Source organism: Gigantopelta aegis, chromosome 4, assembly GCF_016097555.1.
Source record: "Gigantopelta aegis isolate Gae_Host chromosome 4, Gae_host_genome, whole genome shotgun sequence".
In the NCBI taxonomy this organism is placed as follows: domain Eukaryota; kingdom Metazoa; phylum Mollusca; class Gastropoda; order Neomphalida; family Peltospiridae; genus Gigantopelta; species Gigantopelta aegis.
In genome coordinates, this window is record NC_054702.1 from 61188609 (window position 1) to 61211903 (window position 23295).

At 39.3% G+C, this 23295-nt stretch overlaps 1 protein-coding gene across 1 annotated transcript in view; it reads left to right on the forward strand.

Annotated features, from left to right (window-relative positions):
- The window catches only part of LOC121369930 (cytochrome P450 10-like), a 55181-nt gene that overhangs the window by 26275 nt on the left and 5611 nt on the right, over positions 1-23295 (forward strand). The window contains exons 2-6 of the mRNA XM_041495012.1: positions 15409-15482; positions 16231-16555; positions 17237-17459; positions 20208-20389; positions 21816-22011. Coding sequence (XP_041350946.1) covers positions 15409-15482; positions 16231-16555; positions 17237-17459; positions 20208-20389; positions 21816-22011 — 1000 coding nt within the window. The remainder of the gene's footprint in view (positions 1-15408; positions 15483-16230; positions 16556-17236; positions 17460-20207; positions 20390-21815; positions 22012-23295) is intronic.

Consider the following 23295-nt stretch of genomic DNA (forward strand, 5'->3'; position numbering starts at 1 on the left):
TCTTATGGACACCTCATTTAGAAAGCAGTTCAATTACGCAAGTCACCGGCCTCGATGGCGTAGTGATTAAGTCACAGGTACTTGTTCACATTCCGGTACAGGTTTCAACCCAGAGTGAGTTTTGAAGGTTCAAAAAAGAGGTGTACGGCCACAACCCCACCTCCCTCCCCTCCCTCCCTCCCTCCCTCTCTCTCTCTCTCTCTCTCTCTCTCCCTCCCCTCTCTCTCTCTCTCTCTCTCTCTCTCTCTCTCTCTCTCTCTCTCTCTCTCTCTCTCTCTTTACCGGCCTCGGTGGCGTCGTGGTTAGGTCATCAGTCTACAGGCTGGTAGGTACTGGGTTCGGATCCCAGTCGAGGCATGGGATTTTTAATCCAGATACCGACTCCAAACCCTGAGTGACTGCTCCGCAAGGCTCAGTGGGTAGGTGTAAACCACTTGCACCGACCAGTGATCCATAACTGGTTCAACAAAGGCTATGGTTTGTGCTATCTTGCCTGTGGGAAGCGCAAATAAAATATCCCTTGCTGCATATCGTAAAAGAGTAGCCTATGTTGCGACAGCGGGTTTCCTCTAAAAAAAAAACAGTGTCAGAATGACCATATGTTTGACGTCCAATAGCCGATGATAAGATACAAAATCAATGTGCTCTAGTGGCGGCGTTAAATAAAACAAACTTTACTCTCACTATCTCACTATCTCACTCTCTCTCTCTCTCTCTCTCTCTCTCTCTCCCTCCCTGGAGAGAGAGCCTACAAAGATGAGATGTGTGTGTGTCAAATGTGTGGATATCGGAACGAAAATCAAGTTTGAATGAATTATGCATATAGGAATATGTGAATGGATGACCGAATGAATGAATGCAGGGATGAATGAATGAATTCGCGTCACAGCTGTTAAAATAACCGAGTTAGCAATTGTGGAAACAATGGTGATATTGACAGGAAGGTTCCAGCGTCATGGAAACTTTCCTGCTGCGTTAATTTCTTTGTTTTACCGTTAGTTTCGATACATTCCTACCACAAAGGACAACTTCACATTTTAATGCAATTCTTTAAAATGACTTCCTGGAGCTTGAGTACTAGAACAAAAGAAAATTTTCCTCGTTTTGGGTTTCCTGGTTTTGTTTTTATTTGGTCGGTTTTGTCTGCTCGATCTATTTGCAACTAATTTGTTTCATATATAGGCCCGATACAAATATATATATATATAAATAACTGTCGTAATCCCCAGGGATGAAGTGGTCAATGATCTTATCCCATCGTGGTGGTCCTTTCCATTACGCACGGGTTCTGTTTAAGAACCACTTCCATGCAAACCCTGTGATTGTCGGTTTGTTTAAAGTTCGGAAAAACTGCTGCTTTGATATATATATATATATATATATATATATATATATATATATATATATATATATATTTCTTCTCTTTTTTTTTTTTTTGGAGTGGGTTGGGAATTAAAGTTGTAAGTTCGTTAGCCTTATTGGACAAACCCCTGTACGAAACTGAGATGATGTGTCCAGTACAGTCGTACTTGAACCTGCAGTGGATGTAAGTACGTGTCAGGTGGTTGATTGACTTATTAACCAATTAAAGACAGCGGGTCTGTTATTAATCACCTGTCTTAAGACGGCCTTCGTGGTGCAGTGATTAAGCCATCGGTTTTATGGCTGGTAGATTCCGGGTTCGCATGCCGGTATCACGATCGGATTTAACGACTCAATGGGTACTGGGCAAGGTGTAAGGCCACTACACCGACTTCTCCCTCACTAACCACTAACAACTAACCCACTGTCCTGGACAGACAACACCGTTAGCTGAGGTGAATGTGTGCCCAGGACAGCATGCTTGAACCATAATTGTATATAATCACGAACATGGGTATAAATGAAATGACGGCCGATGTTTACTGGGCAAAAAGATATGTAATAACGATCACGGGTCGTTAGACGTTTTGTCGTTTTGCCATCGATATTGGATATATCGAATTATTGACAATTACCCCGATAATCTGTGACAACCATGTCGCCGGCTGACGTAGTCGTACAAAACCGGTTTTGGTGGGGTAGTGGTTGGTCCATTGGATTTAATTCTGGTAGGGACTAAATTCGCATCATCAGTTCCTGGTACCGGTTATCGCCCAAAATGAGTTTTTAAAAGCTGAATGTATTGAAAAGCCACAATAACGACTGACCATTAATTCACTGTTCTTGGCCCTTCTGCGCGAAGCAATCTTAGCACTATCAACACCTTAAATGCGCTTAAGGTGGTCGTAACGCTAGGATTGCTTCATGGAACGGGGCCCTGGACAGTCCAGACAATATGCGCGCGTGAGTCTTAATTCGATATAAGCATGGAAACGGAAAAGAAAAATGGAAAAGTCGTACAGTGTGGGACGAATGAATGAATGAATGAATGGATGTTTACCGACACCCCAGCACGAAAAATACATCGGCTATTGGGCTTCAAACTATGGTAATGCAAACAAATATGGTGATGATCAACATCAATACAAAAATTCAAGAATTAAATAAAAACAGTGCAAAGAACTGTGCAAAAACACAAATATCACAGAGAGATACTGACTTTTACTCAAAATTTCAATATTGTGCTGTATTGGCCATTCTCAAAGAGAATGTTACACCCCTGCACCACGGTGAGGTTACAGCACACGCTAGGGAGTGTGGGACGAATGCGGGTTGCAAGTCTATCTATCGCAAAGACAGAAAGAAATTTAATGTTTTATTTAACGACGCACTCAACGCATTTTCATAACGGTTATATGGTGTCGGTCATAAAATGGTTAAGGACCAAAGAGGTAAACCCGCTGCCGCCACTCCGTTAGCCAGTCAAAAGGGGGGGGGGGGGGGGGGGCTCATTCTCGCACACCGAATTTTAGATATACAGAAAAATGTAGTAACCTCGGGAGTATACAGCATTCATTTCATATTAGTCAATCCTGGGGTCGAAATTGGCTGAAATTCCTACTGGACTATTCTGTCCGGTGAGCTACAAATTCCACCGGCCTCAATCAAAACCTACCGGATCAAATATAATAATAATAGATTTTTATTTCAGATCAGTGATCCATAGAACATATTTAAACATCACATACAAAACTGATTACATAATATACAGTAGCTTGTGCCAGCGATTTAAACATACAGATTTGACGTACACAGTTGTACACCGCAGGTGGGCAAGTAGGTCGTTTGAAGTTGTTTCGATTCTGCTCTTCAGCGAATATGCTGATGAGCGAAGTAAAGCGCCAAAGCTTTTTACTCGATGACTGACAAACATCTTGCTGGCACTGTATGGTCGTCGTTGTCCGATCATCCATCGGTATGCATTATTATAACATATGTTAAGATCCTTCAATGTATCCTGTGTAAATTTCAGCCATAATGCACCCGCGTACAAATTACTACAATAACTCAAAAATAATTGTGTTTTAACAGATTCTGAACATTTTGTAAATCGCCGCAACAACATGTTTGCACGTACACAAAGGGCTCTATACTGTCGTTTAATGTCTTTATCGTCTTTCATGTTTTTGCATATAATATGACCTAGATATTTATAGTTGTCAACAAATTTCAGTACATCACCACACAAATATATCGAAGGCACATTGATCAACTTTAGAGCTTCTGGCTCAATACACATACAAACAAGTTTCATTGTATTATATATAATATCATAATCTTCTGTAAATTTCTCTCAAATCGTTAACAGTTTTCTTAATGCAGAAATAGATGGGCAAAGAAGTGACATATCATCAGCAAAACTGAAGTTATCTAGAAACACCCCACCAACATTACACCCAACTGCACATCTTGACAACTGTAGGTTAAGGTCATCAATATATATATATATTAAATAATAAGGGTGACATTACCCCACCTTGACGGACGCTATTTGTTACATTAAACTTACACGAAATATATGCACCCCATTTTACACTAAACAATTGGGTTAAATACCATGCTTTGAGAAAGCGTACTACAAAGGTAGGCACGCCTTTTTTCAAAAGTGTCATAAATAATGTCCAGTGATTTACTCGGTCAAAGGCTTTTTTCGCATCCAAAAAGCAAACATACACAGGACTACCTTGTGAAATGTAAAAGTTAATAACTTCCTTAAAAGCAAATAAACACATATCGGTGGATGTCCCACTTTCAAAACCAAACTGATAGTCCGGTGTACTCAGGTCTGTTCGTGATAACAGTTCAGTTCCATAACTTTTGATATCACAGTTGCTAATGCAATTGGACGATAATTGCCTTTATCTGTTATGTCTCCGGTTTTGTTTTTCACAATGGGAACAAGAATAACATCTGTCTTACTACTAGATACATGCCCGTGTACAAGCATGGCACTGAAACAAACTGACAATAGAACGAATAATCTCTTGGACGCATATTGGAGGTGTTCCGCTGAGAGGCCGTCATTCCCTGCTGATTTCCCACTGCTAAGTTTAAAAACAAACCCCATTACCTCATTGGGATTTACGTTCATTTCAGCAACATAACTTGAATCATTAGCAATATACTCTTCAACATATGCTCAGTGATGCTGACCCGTCACGGAATTTAGAAGTTCTTTATAATGTTCTTTAAACAAACCTGCAATATTCTCTTCCCCGGTCACACCATCCACAGTTGCTGCCAATAGAGTTCGTTTATTATTTTCTGTAGAAATATTTTTCCAAAATTCACGAAAGTTCATGTCGGTCAAATTTTGTGCTATAGCATCTGCCATATATGATAGACTGAAACTAATGTGTGAATATAAATGTAAAATTTTCCGATGGGACGACAGGCAAAACAATCTCCCGGCCCGTGGCGATGTTGGCCGGCAATGACCGACCGGGAGTGCAATATTTCGACTCTTGGAAGCAAAGGGACGCATTCCCTGGTGCGATGTAAGTCATTTGGCAGAGCGCTTGCTGGAGGTGCTTTGATCTTAGAAATAAAACCCCTTGATTAACCCATTCCCTGGACAAGTTTTTGTTTTATCCCGTACAACCAGTGTCTCACGACTGGTATATGAAAAGCCGTGGTATGTGCTGTCCTGAACTGTGGAAATCTTGTTTGTAATGGGGGTGGGGGATGTAGAGAGTTTTGTCTAAGACTATAATATGTTAGAATTACCAAAGGTTTGACCTCCAAACATTTACGTTTGCATCAGCGGCACGGTTAACCATTAGAGATATTGCTATATATGGGACAGTTTACACCATCAGAGAAATTGCAATATATGGGACAGTTTACACCATCAGAGAAATTGCTGAATATGGGGAAGTTTACACCATCAGAGAAATTTCTGTATATGGGGCAGTTTACACCATCAGAGAAATTGTTATATATGGGGCAGTTTACACCATCAGAGAAATTGCAATATATGGGGCAGTTTACACCATCAGAGAAATTGTTATATATGGGGCAGTTTACACCATCAGAGAAATACATTAAAGTGCCCTGATTCTTTGTGTCATGCCATCAAGTTATTTCGGGCCAACTACGTCTACGAATAGACTTATATAATATTTTATTTATGAAATACTAATAATATATGAGGATGTTGGGGTTTTTTCGATGTGAAGTATAAATGGCAGAAGATGATTATAGGTTTTTCAAATGAAATATTGTAACACAAGAACGAGTTCACTTTGTCAACGGTAAACGATAGGGGAAGCTTATGTTTTAAGGATAAAGCCTTGATGTATTGCCATATCGAATCACGTGTTTCGATACACAGCACCAGTATAGTCTTATAACTTATTCATCACTAGCTGTTTAGTGTGTAAAATATGTCTTTCTAAATCATCGCAATGTCACCTTCACCAACGACAACTACTATTATTATTATACCACAAAATAGGCTATGTCGGTTAAAGTCTGGTCGTCAGAACACGTCATCGCCTAGTGTAGATTGACCTTTATTCCCAACGGATAGGCTTCCCGTTCCAACCATCATGATACAGCTTGTATACCAAATGCTGTGGTATAGGTTATCCTGTCAGTAAGAGAGTGAACATAAAAGTCGCCTTGCTGCCTATTACTAGACAATGTGGCTGCAGTAAGTTTATTCTCTTTTCTTTGGATAAAACTACAGAAAGTCCACAGAGCGATTGGCTTTCAGATAAAACGAAGACTTTACCACTGAAATACACACTGCCTTAAATATCTGAATAATAAGATAAGCATAGTCTAGCTTCCAATAAAGTATACAATGGGTAGGTGTAAACCACTTGCTCCGACCAGTGATCCATAACTGGTTCAACAAAGGCCATGGTTTGTGCTATCCTGCCTGTGGGAAGTGCAAATAAAAGATCCCTTGCTGCTAATCGGAAAGAGTAGCCCATGAAGTGGCGACAGCGGGATTCCTCTCAAAATCTGTGTGGTCCTTAACCATATGTCTGACGTCATATAACCGTAAATAAAATGTGTTGAGTGCGTCGTTAAATAAAAGATTTCTTTCTTTCTTTCCAATAAAGCATAGCCCAATAATACAATACGCTTTTTTGTATATACTCATTCCACAGTGGGAGCAGTATGCACAAACTAGCATAACAATAAGCTTCAAACAACTATTACAAATATTCTATAGAAAAATAACCAATGCAATACATACACAGATTAATAATTAATTATGGTAAGTACTAACTAAACGTTTTGCATTGCATTGCATTGCCAAGCAAAAACCACCAAAAAGAACACAAACCAAAATAAAATAAAATAACAAACAAACAAACAAACAAGCAAACAAACAAACAAGCAAGCAAGCAAAGAAATAACTACAACAACGTTACATAAGAACAATAACAACATGCAGTTTAAATAACGCCTATTCTCGCTTATGCTCGCTGGGTCTTAATTTTTCTAATGCGTCATCTTTGCAAAGGAATTATTTAACTAATCTTGAGAAACCCCCTCTAAAAAAAGCAGCCTAGAAAGGTATAATGCTCTGTGTGTGGGAGGGTTATATATTAGTCAGCATAATTGCATATTAAACGTACAATAGCAAAAGAGGAAGTATGAAACAATTCGCAAAATAAAAATGCCATTTATTCATTTAACAATCGATCTTAAGAATAATTTAGAAGCAGGAGGTGTGAAATTGAGAACGAGTTTTTTTTTATCATTTTGTTTTCTTTTCTTTCTTTCTCTATCTTGCTCGCCGAGTGTGTGTGTGTGTGTGTGTGTGTGTGTGTGTGTGTGTGTGTGTGTGTGTGTGTGTGTGTCACTGTTGCAATTTCAGTCTATTTTTATGTATGAAATATATTATATATAAATATATGTACCTGAATTTCACCTTATCCCCTCTCAATCTCAATCTATCTATCTATCTATCTATATCTCTATCTCTCTCTCTCTCTCTCTCTCTCTCTCTCTCTCTCTCTCTCTCTCTCTCTCTCTCTCTCTCTCTCTCTCTCTCTCTCTCTCTCTCTCTCTCTCTCTCTCTCTCTCTCTCTGGTAGCACCATATGTTCACATCATTCCGTTATTCTGTTTATGCCGTAATCGAAATAACATTATTTTCTTACAATATTAACACATGCTTGCGGCGATTTGCATGCGGCTCAATATCGCTGTCTTTAATATCGATTCATATAGTTGTGAATATCACTTTTGAAAGTAGCTTCCATTATTTCCATTATTTCTTCAAATGTAATTTGTATGAGTAGCAAAAGCAACTTTGGAAAAAAAAAGTATCTGAAAATACTGTATCAATTAATCAGCAATTGCTACTAAGACGTTATATGACAACACTAATATACACGATTTTTCCAAATACATTAAATGAACATAACCGCGTAGTTAAACAATACTGTACAGTACAAGTTTATACCTGAAGGTAAGTTGCAGAATCTGTTTTGGATTATCAGTGATAATAAACAGTTAAAATATGAATACATTTTAAAACTCTATTGCTCTTCTTAGACTATCAAATGTCACAGCGGAGTTGGTCAACTCGACAGTTGCGCTGCAATTTCCCCTACTCCCATTATACAACCGGTGCGCTCAAATGAACAACTAATCGGTCATAGGAGTTGTATACGACGAGGATAGAGTTGTAAGACTGCTCAAACTAGCAACTGGACAGTCGCAGAAGTCGTGAGATCGGGGAATTGGTCAACTCCGTCATGACAGTTGGTAGTCTGAATATAGCATTAGTTTGAGAACATGTTCCTAATCATTTTATAAAGTATAAACTATTTTTACACTCATTTCTCGGGTTTTTTAAGGTTTCTTCCAATCTAGTATCCCTTTTCACTCAAATAAAAGTTGGGCACCAGCCAGATCAATAATAAATAAAAACATTCTCACATGAGCAAGCTGCCATATCATGTTTTTTAACTGTAGGGCTACCTGGTAATACTGCACATACGGAAAACACGTATATACCAGCATGCATGTCAGGTGATGTCTGCAATTGCAATACGATTTAGGTGATCTAAACGGTTCTTTTTGTGTACGAACATTATGGCAAGGCGAAGGTTGCCTGGTGACATTAAACGGCATATTGCTGGCATGTATAACACTGCTATGTTATGCAGAAAGCTTCGCAGACAGTCGAACATTAACCACATTGCCGTGAGTTGTTCAAACTCGTGATTCCAAGGATAGACCAAAATCCAGATGACTGGGAAGGACTGAGGGCCGAGTCCTAGTACACATTGCAAGTTGATCCCCAATGACCATGATCAGACCGTCAAGAATCCACTGGGGAACACACAACATGGTGTCCGTGTCCACTGTCGCGTGGAGGCTGTATGCTGCTGGGATGGTGGCTCAGATACCAGTCCGACGTCCACATCACCCGTTAATGTGATGCACTGTAAGAGTCCACTAGCACATGATTACCCGGAGAAGGATACACTGATCAAACGAAAGTCGATTAGTGCTTCATACAATGGACGGTCGAATGTAAAATTAATTTCATAATGCAACTGTTTTGGTGGTGTAAGACTTGCAAATAAAAAAACTGGTCAGGAAATATCATCTTTAAAAAAAAAAAACGATTATAATTATCGATATAATATCATTTATAATTAGGAAAGCGCCACGTAAGTCGGTCAACTTGTGCTCAATTCATTTGCACATATATTATTTTTCACATTCCTTACCCGTAATACGTTTCCCTATTATTGATAGTATATCTTCAGTTAAGAAATTTATATATATATATATATATATATATCTTAATATATATATATATATATATATATATATATATATATATATATATATATATATATACCAAGTGTGTCTCTAATAAAGCTCGTATGCCCCTAAAAATCTGGATGGATAACACCGTTTGTTTCACACAATCCCCATTGTTCACGTACAGCCGCCGTGTATCATGTGTATGGCTGAGAAATCAGATAGATGACCATCTGGCTTTGTTTGTGTCTGACCGTCTTTCCGGCTGCCTCAACCTTTGTGCGTCTGTCTGTGTCTGCTGTCTATCTATAAGCCACCCACCCCCCCCCCCCAAATCCTTGCCTCCCTCCGCCCCCTTCTCTCTCCCCCTTCCTCCACCTATCTACCTCTATCTCTACTATTATCTCTACTTCTACCTCTAATTATATCCCTACTTCTGCTTCCAAGTTTTAACTCTAGCACTTTACCGCACTCGACATCGCATACATTTCTCGCAGCTTACAGACTAGATGGGGAAATAACCTAAACTAGTTTTCGCAACAACGGTTGTTGCTTTACAACTAGTAGCAGTTGCATGTACCAACCACAGCTGCTTATCAACGTCGATATCAAAATAAACTTCGCGCTGTTACACTGAACTATAGTACTGTCGGAAATATAATAAAAATGATTTTCGTCGATTATTTCTTACATATTAAACAGACAAGTAAATATTATGTAAATATCTATTTAATGATAGTCTACCTAATTTAGCATTTACTTGTTTGGGGTCTTATTAATGTACAAGGTGGTGTTTACTCTTGAAATTAAAAGAAATATGTCGGTAAACAGGTGATTTGTGCACTTTATTGGAACAGACTATAACAAATGTTGGTCAACGTGTCAATTTCATTGCCGTTACAATATGTGAGGGACTGTTTCTGATGACAGTTTACCCCTATTCCTCTCCAAAACAAAATATTTGTAGACATTTATAAGCAACTGTTGAGCAAAACTGTCAAGAACCATTTTGAGTTTGTGATCTATTATACCAGTATTAAAGGTGCTATCTCAGTTGCATAATGACAGCTATTGCAAATCATGTTTTTATTAAATTTTGCTTTAACATTTAAAAACTACACCTTTAATTATATGCCCTTAAATGATTATAGGAAACAATTTTATCTACTAGTAAAAAATACATTTTTATTGGAGAATCTTTATCACAAACAGATGCTCACATAGAACTATGATATAGCACCTTTACGTGGTTGCAAGATTGTGTAAATTTCTAATGTACTTATATTGAATTTATATTCACTAAATATGTTGGTCATAATTAATAATTTATGCTGCAATTCAAAATACTCAGTTAACTTGCAGTTTTAAGGGTAAATGAAATTGACACATATCGTCAAAATGTGTTATAGTCTGTTCCAATAAAGATCACACATCTCCTGTTTACTGACATCATATACTTACCATTTGTGACACCCAATAGCCGATATGTATTTTTGTGCTGGGGTGTCGTTAAACAAACATTCAATCAATCAATCAATCTTTATTTTAATTTCAAGCGTAAACACCACCTTGTACATCAATGAGACCAAAATAAGTAAATGCTAAAGTAGGTAGAGTATCATTAAATAGGTATTTGCAAAATATTTACTTGTCAGTTTAATATGAAAGAAATAATTGACGAAAATAATTTTTATTCTATTTCTGACACTACTATAGTTCCTTTTAGGTGACCTACACGCTATACTAATGTAAAACATTTCCTTCCTTCCTGAATTCATGCAAGACCTATCCGTGAGAAAATCTTGGTCAGGGCTCATTACCTCAAGGTCGTTGGCGTGGAATCATGATGTTTGAGGTATGGGCCATCTTATTCTAATTGCTCTGGGTCGCCAAATTATGGCAATTGGATTTATTGGCCATCCATGGCATTATATCCGAGTTTCTGACGACTGTTGTTGCAGATGACAAAAAGAGGTCACTTTGGTAGTTTATCCTTATCTGTCTGTTAAATGTGTTGGATTTGTAACTGGAAGGTGGCCTGGTCGAGAACGGTCATCAACATTTCCAGTCAGGTTATATCGGTCACTGAACCTTGAAATTGTGGAAGAGTGCACTAGAAAATACATAGTTACCTGCAGCTGTTATGAAATTTCATCAATCAGCATTCCTAATGCTTGATATTCCGGATCATTGCCGAGTCATGGCATTAATTCAACCTGGGGTATCCGGAAAATGATATGTACCGTTTAAATGTGTCCTATATATGCGGTCTGCACGTGCAAAGTACTGCGAGCATGATTCACGCAATTTCAGTTTTACACCAAATTTTATTTGTGTTTAGCTTTTTGTTACTTTTGTAAACCCCATTGATAGGACGCAGTACACCTTAGAATCATAGATTTACATGAGATATTAATTTAATATATTACATTAAAAAAAACATATTGCCTTTTCAATTTTGTGCCAGTATGGTTTATAAGATTCTATCAATTATTCTATACAACGACAATAAACGTACTTTCGTTAGTGGTCTGACTGAAATAGAATTTTACAACTCACTACAGATACTCTACAGTAACTTAGGGGAAAGACAATGGAACAAATTGTCCATAGTATTTTTCTTTCAGGCAATCGAACCTTAGGTTTTTTTTAATATATACTTAATTATTGTTAATCACCACTGCGCCCAAAACAATTAAGGTAAGTTAAAGAAATCCATTTATGTCATAACATCACTGTGAATACTCCAAAGCAAATCTTAAGAGTAAATAAAATTAGAGAATGAATATTTAATATGCAGAATGCAATTGGCATCGGGTGGCGTGAATGGGATTTCGTTTTTCATATAATCAATGCCTTTACTATGAATGGGGAAAAGAAGACTAGATTGTACGAGATGTTTGTATGTTTCACAGCATGTTTTATCTGTAGTTGACGTAAATGTTCCCGACTGTGGTAAAATCCAATTAATAAAGTCAATTTTGCTCATTAGCGAATGCTGGAATATTCAATTAAAGAAATGTAGTAGTTTCATTGAAAATAATGACTTTGTCCTAGTTTCAATAATTCATCGTGGTCTCAAGATAATAATAGATGGACCTGACTGTTTTATTCGGGCGTAGCGAACAGTGACACTGTATCAAGTCCCTGTGTATTTCCTCTTTTATTTTAAAAATATTGAGATAATAGGTTCCATATTTTCCACGTATTGTTACGGTAATGACGCATGCAAAACCAAGGAGCACTAAGATGTGTAATTGGCGTTAACTCTGTATTTTTCTCTTCTTAATGTGCTGGACTAAATCGCTTCAGAAAAAAATCTCCGCTAATATCAATTTAGGTTTTTTCTTAAAATGTATTTCAATTGTTCAGTTTAAATCCCATTTGGTTTTGTATCTTATAAATTATTAATATCTTGTAAATATTTTTGACCCATTTTGACTGTCTATTTATCGAATTAATTATATACTCTTCAAAAAAAGTAGGGGAACTCTAATAAGAATTTACAATTGCCAAAATTGTAAGGTATATTAGCTGTGGGGAATGGTTATATGATAATAGTGAATTAATTGGGCAAACATTACAACCGGTAGTTCAGTACTGCAGTAGGTTTTATGACCACAAAAGATCTTGAAGGACGATTGGGGTCAGAAGTGAAATTTGAAAGTTGACGGGTTTTTTATCAGTATATCGCAAATTCAAACAATAAAATCGACAAAAAACAAAACAGTAACAACTGTATGGTTCATAAAATGAAAAAGATTGACAGAAATAATGTTCTACAGTGATTAATGGACCTTACTGGAAATTGTCAAAATCGAGAATGACACCCCACGCATGTGTACGGGGCAACTACGTGATGCACGTGCAAACTATGGAATGTGTTTCGGTGTGTTGATAAACAGACCTGAACGTTCTTTACTAGGATGTCTGTGGTCAAAACGTATGTTCGGTCTAATAGTTGATATTAACAATAATATTTCAGGTTCCCCTACTATTTTCGAAAAGTGTATATCAAAATATTCGTGTTTCTTTTGTTGTCTAGTATAATTGTGTCTTTCAATGAATGAATGAATGTTAAACGACACCCCAGCACGAAAAAGACATCGGCTATTGGGTGTCAAACTATGGTGAATGTGTCTTTCAATTTACATGTATATTAATACCATGGCGCTGGTCCACATTTGGAGAAACAGAGAGTAGTTTAATGGAAAACACTTTAATGCAAATGGTGCTTAATTGCGTTTAATTTTATGAGTGCTTTAGTTGTATGGAAAAACATAGATAAGTTACCTTGACCTCTCTGGATCTCTGCAAGGGCTTGGAATTTTTCGTGATATAGTTCCGTAACCAGCAGACTATAGGACGTGGCAATATTTAGAATAGCAGATATAGGTTAAGATAATATTGATATCAGAGTTGGGTTTTTTTAATTATTATTGCACGATTTCAATGAATAAGTTAAGTTTGGTTTGTATAATGGTAGCACTGGAGCACATTGCTTTATTAAACTTTGGTAACTGGATGTCAAACATTTAGTAATTCTAACTTATAAGTCTTAGAGGAAACCTGTATATTTTCCAGTAGCAGCAATAGTCAGGACAGCACATACCACGGCCTTTGATGTCAATTTCAATAATAATTTCATTTATTACCCTTGAACATTTACAGTTCATCAGTTATACATACAAATACATATACGACAATGACACAATGGAAGGTGCTGGCATGAAAAGGACGCGGAGAATATAAATGCTTTTGTAGCAGACTATAGGACGTGGCAATATTTAGAATAGCAGATATAGGTTAAGATAATATTGATATCAGAGAGTAGTCATGGCTGGGGACGGACAAGCCCCAATCAGACAATTATTCCTCCACTGAGGTTCGATCCTATGAACAAAGCACTGTTTCATTGAATAAAGAAATGCACAGACGAAGGATGGAATCATTGAATAATTCAGTGAATGAATGAATGAATGAAGAATGAATGAATGAATTGATGGATGGATGGATGAATGATTGAATGGAGAATGAATGAATGGATGAATGAATGAAGAATGAATGATGAATGAAGAAGAATGAATGAAGAATGAATGAATTAATGGATGGATGGATGGATGGATGAATAATAGATGAATAATGAACGAACGAACGAACGAACGAACGAACGAACGAACGAATGAATGAATGAATGAATGAATATGTAAGGACACGATTGTAAATTGCTGTATCTGTAATGGTACACACATATGATAGTTGTATCTTTTGGTAATAAAATGTGGGGGAAATAACGTTTGTATTTCAATCAATAGAAATCCAGTTATGTTTTCCATGATGGCGATATTACTAACACTGAAAGCTGGTTAAAATCAATACTCAGTTCTAGATTTGTGTTATGAAAATACTTTAAAAGCCATTCAAATATTAATAGAGATAAGATATTTCAAAATCTGATGGCACACGTAACGAACCCTTAGTAATGCTATTTGATATTTTCATTTAAAATGAATAAGGGGAGTGCTTTGAGAAAAATATAATTTTTCAGATGCAAAATATATTTAGTTTTATAAAAGTGTATTTATTCTATCTCATACATTAAAAATACTTCCACTGACGTCTATTTTCTATTATTAACTACTTTTGTTCTACTGATATTGTATTCTTTAATGTAAAAAAAACATTTCACACAATGATATTACAACTGTTTTGTGGCAAAATGTGTAAACAAATGGGAGAGTGGTGCAGCATTATTCGCAGTCACCAACATTGGCTAATTCATCCGAATAGTATTTATTCTTTGAATGCACTTTCCAACCTACCACAGTCATTGGTATACCAGTCGTATAACTAACTATATGATGACTGATATCCATGTGAATTGTAGTACGTGATATGCTCGATGAATTATAATACATAACATAACGTTCACTAAAATGTTCAAAAGGACGATTTGTGTATACAACTTCTGACATGGAAACTGTTTTGCTGGGGTTTGAGTGTGTGTTTTATTGGGGGTCTGGAGTGCAGTGTGGGTTACAACTATTCAGCTAATGTTCATCACAACAGATATATTTTTCTAGAAGGTTTTTAATTCTGAAATTTGACATTACACACTGCATGTGTGTTCAGATGGTGGTCACATGCATGCCATTAGCGATCAAAACTTGTTCGTGATTCAGTCGTCTGCACCTATGGAAAGATCAAACAGAACATGTTGTATTCCTGCGTACTTTCTGTTTAGACTTCGGGGTATCCAATACTCCTCACAAACACATGCTACTTTGTCAATCGGGGCAAAAGCTTCCTCGTCTTTGTGTAAGATAAGACAAAAGCAACTGGAAATTAAAAAAATTGACGTCAGACGTATGCCTGCCTCTATTTTTTGACCATGTTACTAGAGGGGTACATGCGTGCACAACAATCAGAGTATTGAAATGGTGTTAACTATTGGCACCTAAAGTGGGTCGAGTCTTTTGTTTTATCATATCTTCATATTGGTGCTGTGGACATAACTTCTATCTGTGGCTTCCAGAACAAAAGAGATAGCTGTTATCTGTTAAGATCTGTGTTTCATGAATCGTGGTATGTACTGTCCTATATCTGATGAAGAAATTGAGCAGAACGTCCCTTTATGCTAATTGTAGAGATTAGCGATGGAGACGGAAGTGACGTTCTGTTCTGTTTAGACAGTGTCAAAATACACGTACGTTTGACAGAGTGTAAACTTTCTTTGGTCAAATTATCAATGCTTTAATTGAACATTAATTTGGTCATTATACGATTTGCCTAAAAAGCTGTTTTATGAAGCAACTTGTTATTAAACATATATTCCGTTGCATTGTTTGATTAAGAAACTCTAAACGAATTGCGTTACACGTTTGGAAACGATCGTTGATAATTAAAATGTCATGTTGTGTCTTGATTTTTTATTTCTTTTTCTTTTTTCTCTCTCTCCAAACAATACCTTGTTTAAATCTTTTACACCGCCAGTTCTTTACAAAGCCCCATTTATGTTTGTCCTGGTGTATTTTCAAACGTTGTTTTTTCTTTTCTTTGATTTCAGGAAATGATTTCCGTGGTAAGGAACTCTATTCGGAATTCCGTGAAGCAGTGTGCGTCCCCAAAACGAGCACGTTCCAAGTCCTCTCTTGCTGTCTGTCCCTTCAGCGAAGGGTCACAGGACAGGGGATTTATGGGCAGCCCCGAGGAAGGAGGTGCCGACGTGGACGTAGAGCGTGGCCCTGTGGTCGCCACTGTAGACGAGGCTTTTCTAGGCGTCGACAGCGACACGGTGGTATCGTCAGAGAGGCCATTTTCTGAAATGCCAAGTCCTGGTGGAATTAGAGACATTCCCATTGTCGGAACACTGTTTCATTTTAAACCTTTCAGTAAGTATTTTATTTATTTCTTTATTTCTTTATGTATTTTATGTATTTATGTATTTATGTATTTATTTATTTATTTACTATTTATTTATTTGTTAGTTTATGTCTCATGCCCCACTTCTTGAAATGGCCTTGCAATGAATATGAATTATAATGAAAAAAATTAATATAACTTTATTGAATTAAGGTAATAAAACATAATAAAATGTTTAATTTCAACAAAAAAATATAGTATAACTATTTTCTTCTGATTGGCTACTAGAATTTACATCCCTATTGAATTTGACCATGCCCGCATTGATTAATTCTTTACTAAACGACTAATAAGTTGACCCAAGATTGTTTCTGTTTACATATTGTCTTTTTTTGTTGATTTTGTTTTCGTTTGTTTTTAAGATTGCTTTTGTGATAATATTTATTTTTGGTAAACATGTATTATAATTTAAATACCTTTTGTGATAATATTTTGGTTAACAACATTTACCACAATTTAAATACATTGGTACGACCATTTTCCGATAATATTTTGGCTTACAACATTTACCATGATTTAAATACCTTGATATGGCCATATTGTGGTAATATTTTAATTTATAGCTACCATAATATAAATACTTGCTATGGCCATTTTGTAATAATAAACATTTGCCGTAATTTAAATACCTTGATCATCCCAATTTGTAGCTGACTACACAATTCCTACGTTGAACCGTTTATTCGACGACCTTCACGACAGGCACGGGAAGATCTACCGGCTCCGGCTACCCCGGTGGATGGTGATCATTGAGGACCCGGAGGACATGGAGACAGTGTTCAGAAATGAAGGACAGTACCCCGTGAGGCCGCCCTTCGACATTTACAGGACGTACGCCAGGCGTAGGAACCTACCCCCGAACGTCGGACACATGTAAGTGTTAAGTGTTACAATTTCACATGGACCAAACAGGCCCGTAGGAACGACTTTGGGAGTCGGGGGAGGGGCACTGACGGATCGGGTTTAAACTCTATATCAGATTTTGGTTACAATGGCAAACTTTAATGTGATAAAAAAAGGGCTCACAAGTGTGGGGGGGGGGCACGTGCTTCCCCCCCCCCCCCCCCCCCCCCGGTTCCTACGGGCCTGCCAAATCAAGTCTCACTGCCGATAATAATTTTTCTAATAAAACTGATATCTAGGCAGTACTGGGAGTAAGTTGGCAAAATTGTGCCCAATTCTTTTGTTTTGGTGGTTCATATGGTATTTAAGAAATTTAATCAATGTTTTATAATTTTTGATAAAAATTATAGTTCCATTTTTGGGGGTCACTGCACTGATTACAACTTACTGCATAATAACTAAATAAAAAAATGTATTAATTTATTGAATATCCAGTATCACGTATCACTACAACCTCACAGGCTACTCCTAAAAATCAGCAAGAGCATGTTATATGTACGGTGCATAGACAGGACAATTATTTGATGTTCGTGCCATGAGGCACTGGTCTCGAGTCCAATAAGGGTGATCGATCCTGCCACCCGTCGCTCCTCGGGTGAACGCCCTGCCATTGGCCTACGTCCCTCCTCGTTTTATGATGTTCGTGCCACGAGGCACTGGTCTCGAGTCCAATAAGGGTGATCGATCCTGCCACCCGTCGCTCCTCGGGTGAACACCCTGCCATTGGCCTACGTCCCTCCTCGTTTTACGATGTTCGTGCCATGAGGCACTGAATAAGGGTGATCGATCCTGCCACCCGTCGCTCCTCGGGTGAACGCTCTGCCATTGGCCTACGTCCCTCCTCGTTTTATGATGTTCGTGCCATGAGGCACTGGTCCGAGTCCAATAAGGGTGATCGATCCTGCCACCCGTCGCTCCTCGGGTGAACGCCCTGCCATTGGCCTACGTCCCTCCTCGTTTTATGATGTTCGTGCCATGAGGCACTGGTCTCGAGTCCAATAAGGGTGATCGATCCTGCCACCCGTCGCTCCTCGGGTGAACGCTCTGCCATTGGCCTACGTCCCTCCTCGTTTTATGATGTTCGTGCCATGAGGCACTGGTCTCGAGTCCAATAAGGGTGATCGATCCTGCCACCCGTCGCTCCTCGGGTGAACGCCCTGCCATTGGCCTACGTCCCTCCTCGTTTTATGATGTTCGTGCCATGAGGCACTGGTCTCGAGTCCAATAAGGGTGATCGATCCTGCCACCCGTCGCTCCTCGGGTGAACGCCCTGCCATTGGCCTACGTCCCTCCTCGTTTTATGATGTTCGATGACGCACTGGTCTCGAGTCCAATAAGGGTGGATCCTGCCACCCGTCGCTCCTCGGGTGAACGCCCTGCCATTGGCCTACGTCCCTCCTCGTTTTATGATGTTCGTGCCATGAGGCACTGGTCTCGAGTCCAATAAGGGTGATCGATCCTGCCACCCGTCGCTCCTCGGGTGAACGCCCTGCCATTGGCCTACGTCCCTCCTCGTTTTATGATGTTCGTGCCATGAGGCACTGGTCTCGAGTCCAATAAGGGTGATCGATCCTGCCACCCGTCGCTCCTCGGGTGAACGCCCTGCCATTGGCCTACGTCCCTCCTCGTTTTATGATGTTCGTGCCATGAGGCACTGGTCTCGAGTCCAATAAGGGTGATCGATCCTGCCACCCGTCGCTCCTCGGGTGAACGCCCTGCCATTGGCCTACGTCCCTCCTCGTTTTATGATGTTCGTGCCATGAGGCACTGGTCTCGAGTCCAATAAGGGTGATCGATCCTGCCACCCGTCGCTCCTCGGGTGAACGCCCTGCCATTGGCCTACGTCCCTCCTCGTTTTATGATGTTCGTGCCATGAGGCACTGGTCTCGAGTCCAATAAGGGTGATCGATCCTGCCACCCGTCGCTCCTCGGGTGAACGCCCTGCCATTGGCCTACGTCCCTCCTCGTTTTATGATGTTCGTGCCATGAGGCACTGGTCTCGAGTCCAATAAGGGTGATCGATCCTGCCACCCGTCGCTCCTCGGGTGAACGCCCTGCCATTGGCCTACGTCCCTCCTCGTTTTATGATGTTCGTGCCATGAGGCACTGGTCTCGAGTCCAATAAGGGTGATCGATCCTGCCATCCGTCGCTCCTCGGGTGAACGCCCTGCCATTGGCCTACGTCCCTCCTCGGTTTATGATGTTCGTGCCATGAGGCACTGGTCTCGAGTCCAATAAGGGTGATCGATCCTGCCACCCGTCGCTCCTCGGGTGAACGCCCTGCCATTGGCCTACGTCCCTCCTCGTTTTATGAGGGGCAGGACGAAGCCCAGCGGTAAAGCGTTCACTTGATGCGCGGTCGGTCTATGATCAATCCCCGTCGGTGGACCCATTGGGCTATTTCTCGTTCCATCCAGTGCTCCACAACTGGTGTAACAAAGACCGTGGTATGTACTATCCTGTCTGTGGGATGGTGCATATAAAAGATCCCTTGCTGCTAATCGAAAAAAAAAAGTAGCCCATAAAGTGGCGACAGCGGGTTTCCTCTCTTAATATATGTGTGGTCTTTAACCATATGTCTGACGCCATATAACCGTAAATAAAATGTGTTGAGTGCGTCATTAAATAAAACATTTCCTTCCTTTCTAGTTTTATATAAGGAAAACTTCAAAATACTTTACTTTATTCATCTTATTTTATTTTATTTTATTTTGACAGAGACGGCGAGGAATGGAAGCGACTGCGTGGTCGAGTCCAGAAGAAGCTGTTGAGGAAGGACTCCGCCAGCAGATACATCACTGGACAGTCCAGAGTGGTGGACGAGCTGGTTTCGCGGCTCAAGAACAAGGCGATGACTCCGCAAGAAATCAACGACATCTTCTTCATGTTCTCCATTGAAGGTATTGCCAATTCACCAGACTCTAGTATGTAGTATTCTCTCTGTAGAGAAGTTCATATACACACGATGCATTGTTTGGATTCAATAGGTGGGAGTAACCCATGAGGTGGCATAGTGTTTGCACTCTCAGACTAAGGTATTAACCTCTGTTCTTGACTGATAGCTCGGATAACTGTTGTGTGTCCACAACAGTGTGCTCGAGCCTTAGGTAGAAACACACAAATGAGTTACAACATTATAAATCACCGTCACCATCACTGGCGTCATCACCATGAGCATCCTCATTATCGTGGGAAAACCAAAACCATAACAAGAACAAAGAAGGAAAAACCTGTGAAGATTTCAAAACAATTTTGCGAGTGGCAGTTCTTTATACAGAAAAAAAGTAAGAATGATGTATTGTCTTCGAAAGTGGCAGTCCTCCTTTTGGCGAAATACCTGATAGTAATTAGGGAGAGCAGTCACGACATTGTTAGAGACACGACTAAGACAGTGTTAATGGTTTTGTCGTTTATATAATAGTCCTTAATGCCCATCTAAAAACTTAAATTGTACCTGTGTATTTCATATACTAGTCGTGGAGTAAAGTTTGAAAAGGTAAGTAACTCAGTTTTGCTATACATATCACGCACGCGGATGATGCTCTACTACTACGGAGTTACGTCGATTGCTGATAGCTGGCTTATATTTGATAACTACCGGCCTCAGTGGTGCAGTGGTCAAGCCATCGTAGTACAGGCTGGTAGGTACAGGGTTCGCAGCCCGGTACCGGCTCCCACGCAGAGCTAGTTCTAGTGGGCTCAGTGGGTAGGTGTAAGCCACTACACCCTCTTCTGTCTAACTAACCACTAACCAACTAACATCTAACCCACTTTCCTGGACAGATAGCTGAGGTATGTGGCCAGGATAGCGTGCTTGAACTTTAATTGGAAAATAATTACGAAAAATAATTGAAATGAAATGATAACTGTTCAAAACATATTTTTTGATTATTATTATTATTTATTTTGTTTTGCCTTTACAATTTCTTGTAGTTTCTTATCTCAATACATATCAGTGTGTGTGTTATTCGGTATGTCACCTTCCATGTTACTTAATCGCCACCTGTTTGTTAAACAGTGTAGGACGACAGTTATAAAACAATACATTTTTATTCGTGATAAAGTGATTATATTGAATTTGTAACACTTGTTAAACACATTCCGCTATAATAGGCATTTTTAACTATTACGCATGGGCGTTGGAAGATGCCAGGGCGTTGGAAGATGCCAGAAATTAGATATGTCAGTTACATTAATTCTCCTATTAACTGAGAAGTGCGACAATACATAATAATAATCAGAGTTGCTACTTTCTCCATGTGTAACTGGATTAAACTACTGCCTATTCGACGTATATTCAAACTCAAATGCTTTCCAATATTTCAGCTATTGCTTTGGTCTGCCTTGACAGACGCCTGGGTTTTCTGTCCGACAAAATTCCGCCTGAGCACGAGGTCTACCTTAACGCCATCAAAGAGTACTTTTCCGTGCTGGCATATCACCTGGGATCCTTACCACTGTACAAGTGGTTTCCCACCCCCATGTACAAGAGGTTCGAATCGGCGGCAGACACAGCATCCAGGTACTTGAAAAAAAGTTTTTTGGTTTTTTTTATCAAATTCCATAACACACGGTGCACCATTGAGTAAATATGCACGTACATAGAACTAAAGAGACTGATTAGAGTACTTATCGTTGTAAGTGGTTTGTGCACAACCACTTACACTTTTAATTTCGGTCACATCTGTGGTACGAAATGGTAAACATAAATGCGGGGGAGTTTGCAGTGTTTATTAAATAACATATTTAAACATCTCCGCAGAGAGATCTTCCCAAGAATCTGAGAGGTGAGCAGGTCTGTTCAAACAATGGCGCCACGTCTTCAATTGATTGTTTTATCAATCAAACAACCAATTAGTGAATTGTTCGAATTGGTCCGTGTTCATACAAACCACTATCCACATGTCGAGTGTTTGGGTGTCACACGTGATGTGTATATGGTATATGTTTGCAGGCGTTTGAACATGAGTTTGTGTGGGAGGGTGGACATTAAGTGAAAATGGACTCTTGCGATGGCAGTAAAATAATGAATGAATAAATGAATGGTGAAAGCAAGTATATTGACCGTCAGCATGTTGTGTAGGATCGTAGCTAACTTTCGTCGTCTGTGTGGTGATAGAGATATGGTCGAAGAGTCGCTAACACAAGTTTACCTTTATAGATATAAAGCAAATTAAACAATTTCCAGTAAGACACACTTTATATTGCAACCAGTCAGATTAGGGTGCAAGAACATGAGGCCGTGTGCGGCGATACCGTTTTGATAACGATAACGGTTTTGTCATTCAGACCAAATAGTCCCTGCTTCTATTCGGTTCGAAGAAGAAGTTTGTTTTGTTTAACGACACCATTGGAGCACGTTGATTAGCGGCTATTGGATGTCAAACAGTTGATAATTCTGACTCGTAGTCATCAGAGGAAACCCGCTACCTTTTTTCTAATGCAGCAAGGGATCTTTTACATGCACTTTCCCACAGACAGGAAAGACATACCACGGCCTTTGTCCAGTTGTGGTGCACTGGTTGGAACGAGAAAAACCCAATCAGCTGAATGGATCCACTGAGGTGGTTCGATCCTGCGACGTAAGCACCTCAAGCGAGCAGTCAACCGACTGAGCTAAATCCAGCCCCCTTTTCGGTTAGAGAAGCCTACATCGTGACAGCCGGTTTTATCTCCATCCTCATCATCCTCATCATCAAAATCACCCCCACCACCACCATCATTGTCATAATCATCACCCCACCACTATCATCAAGAACAATAATAACACCATCATCATCATCGTCGTCGTCGTCGTCATCATCAT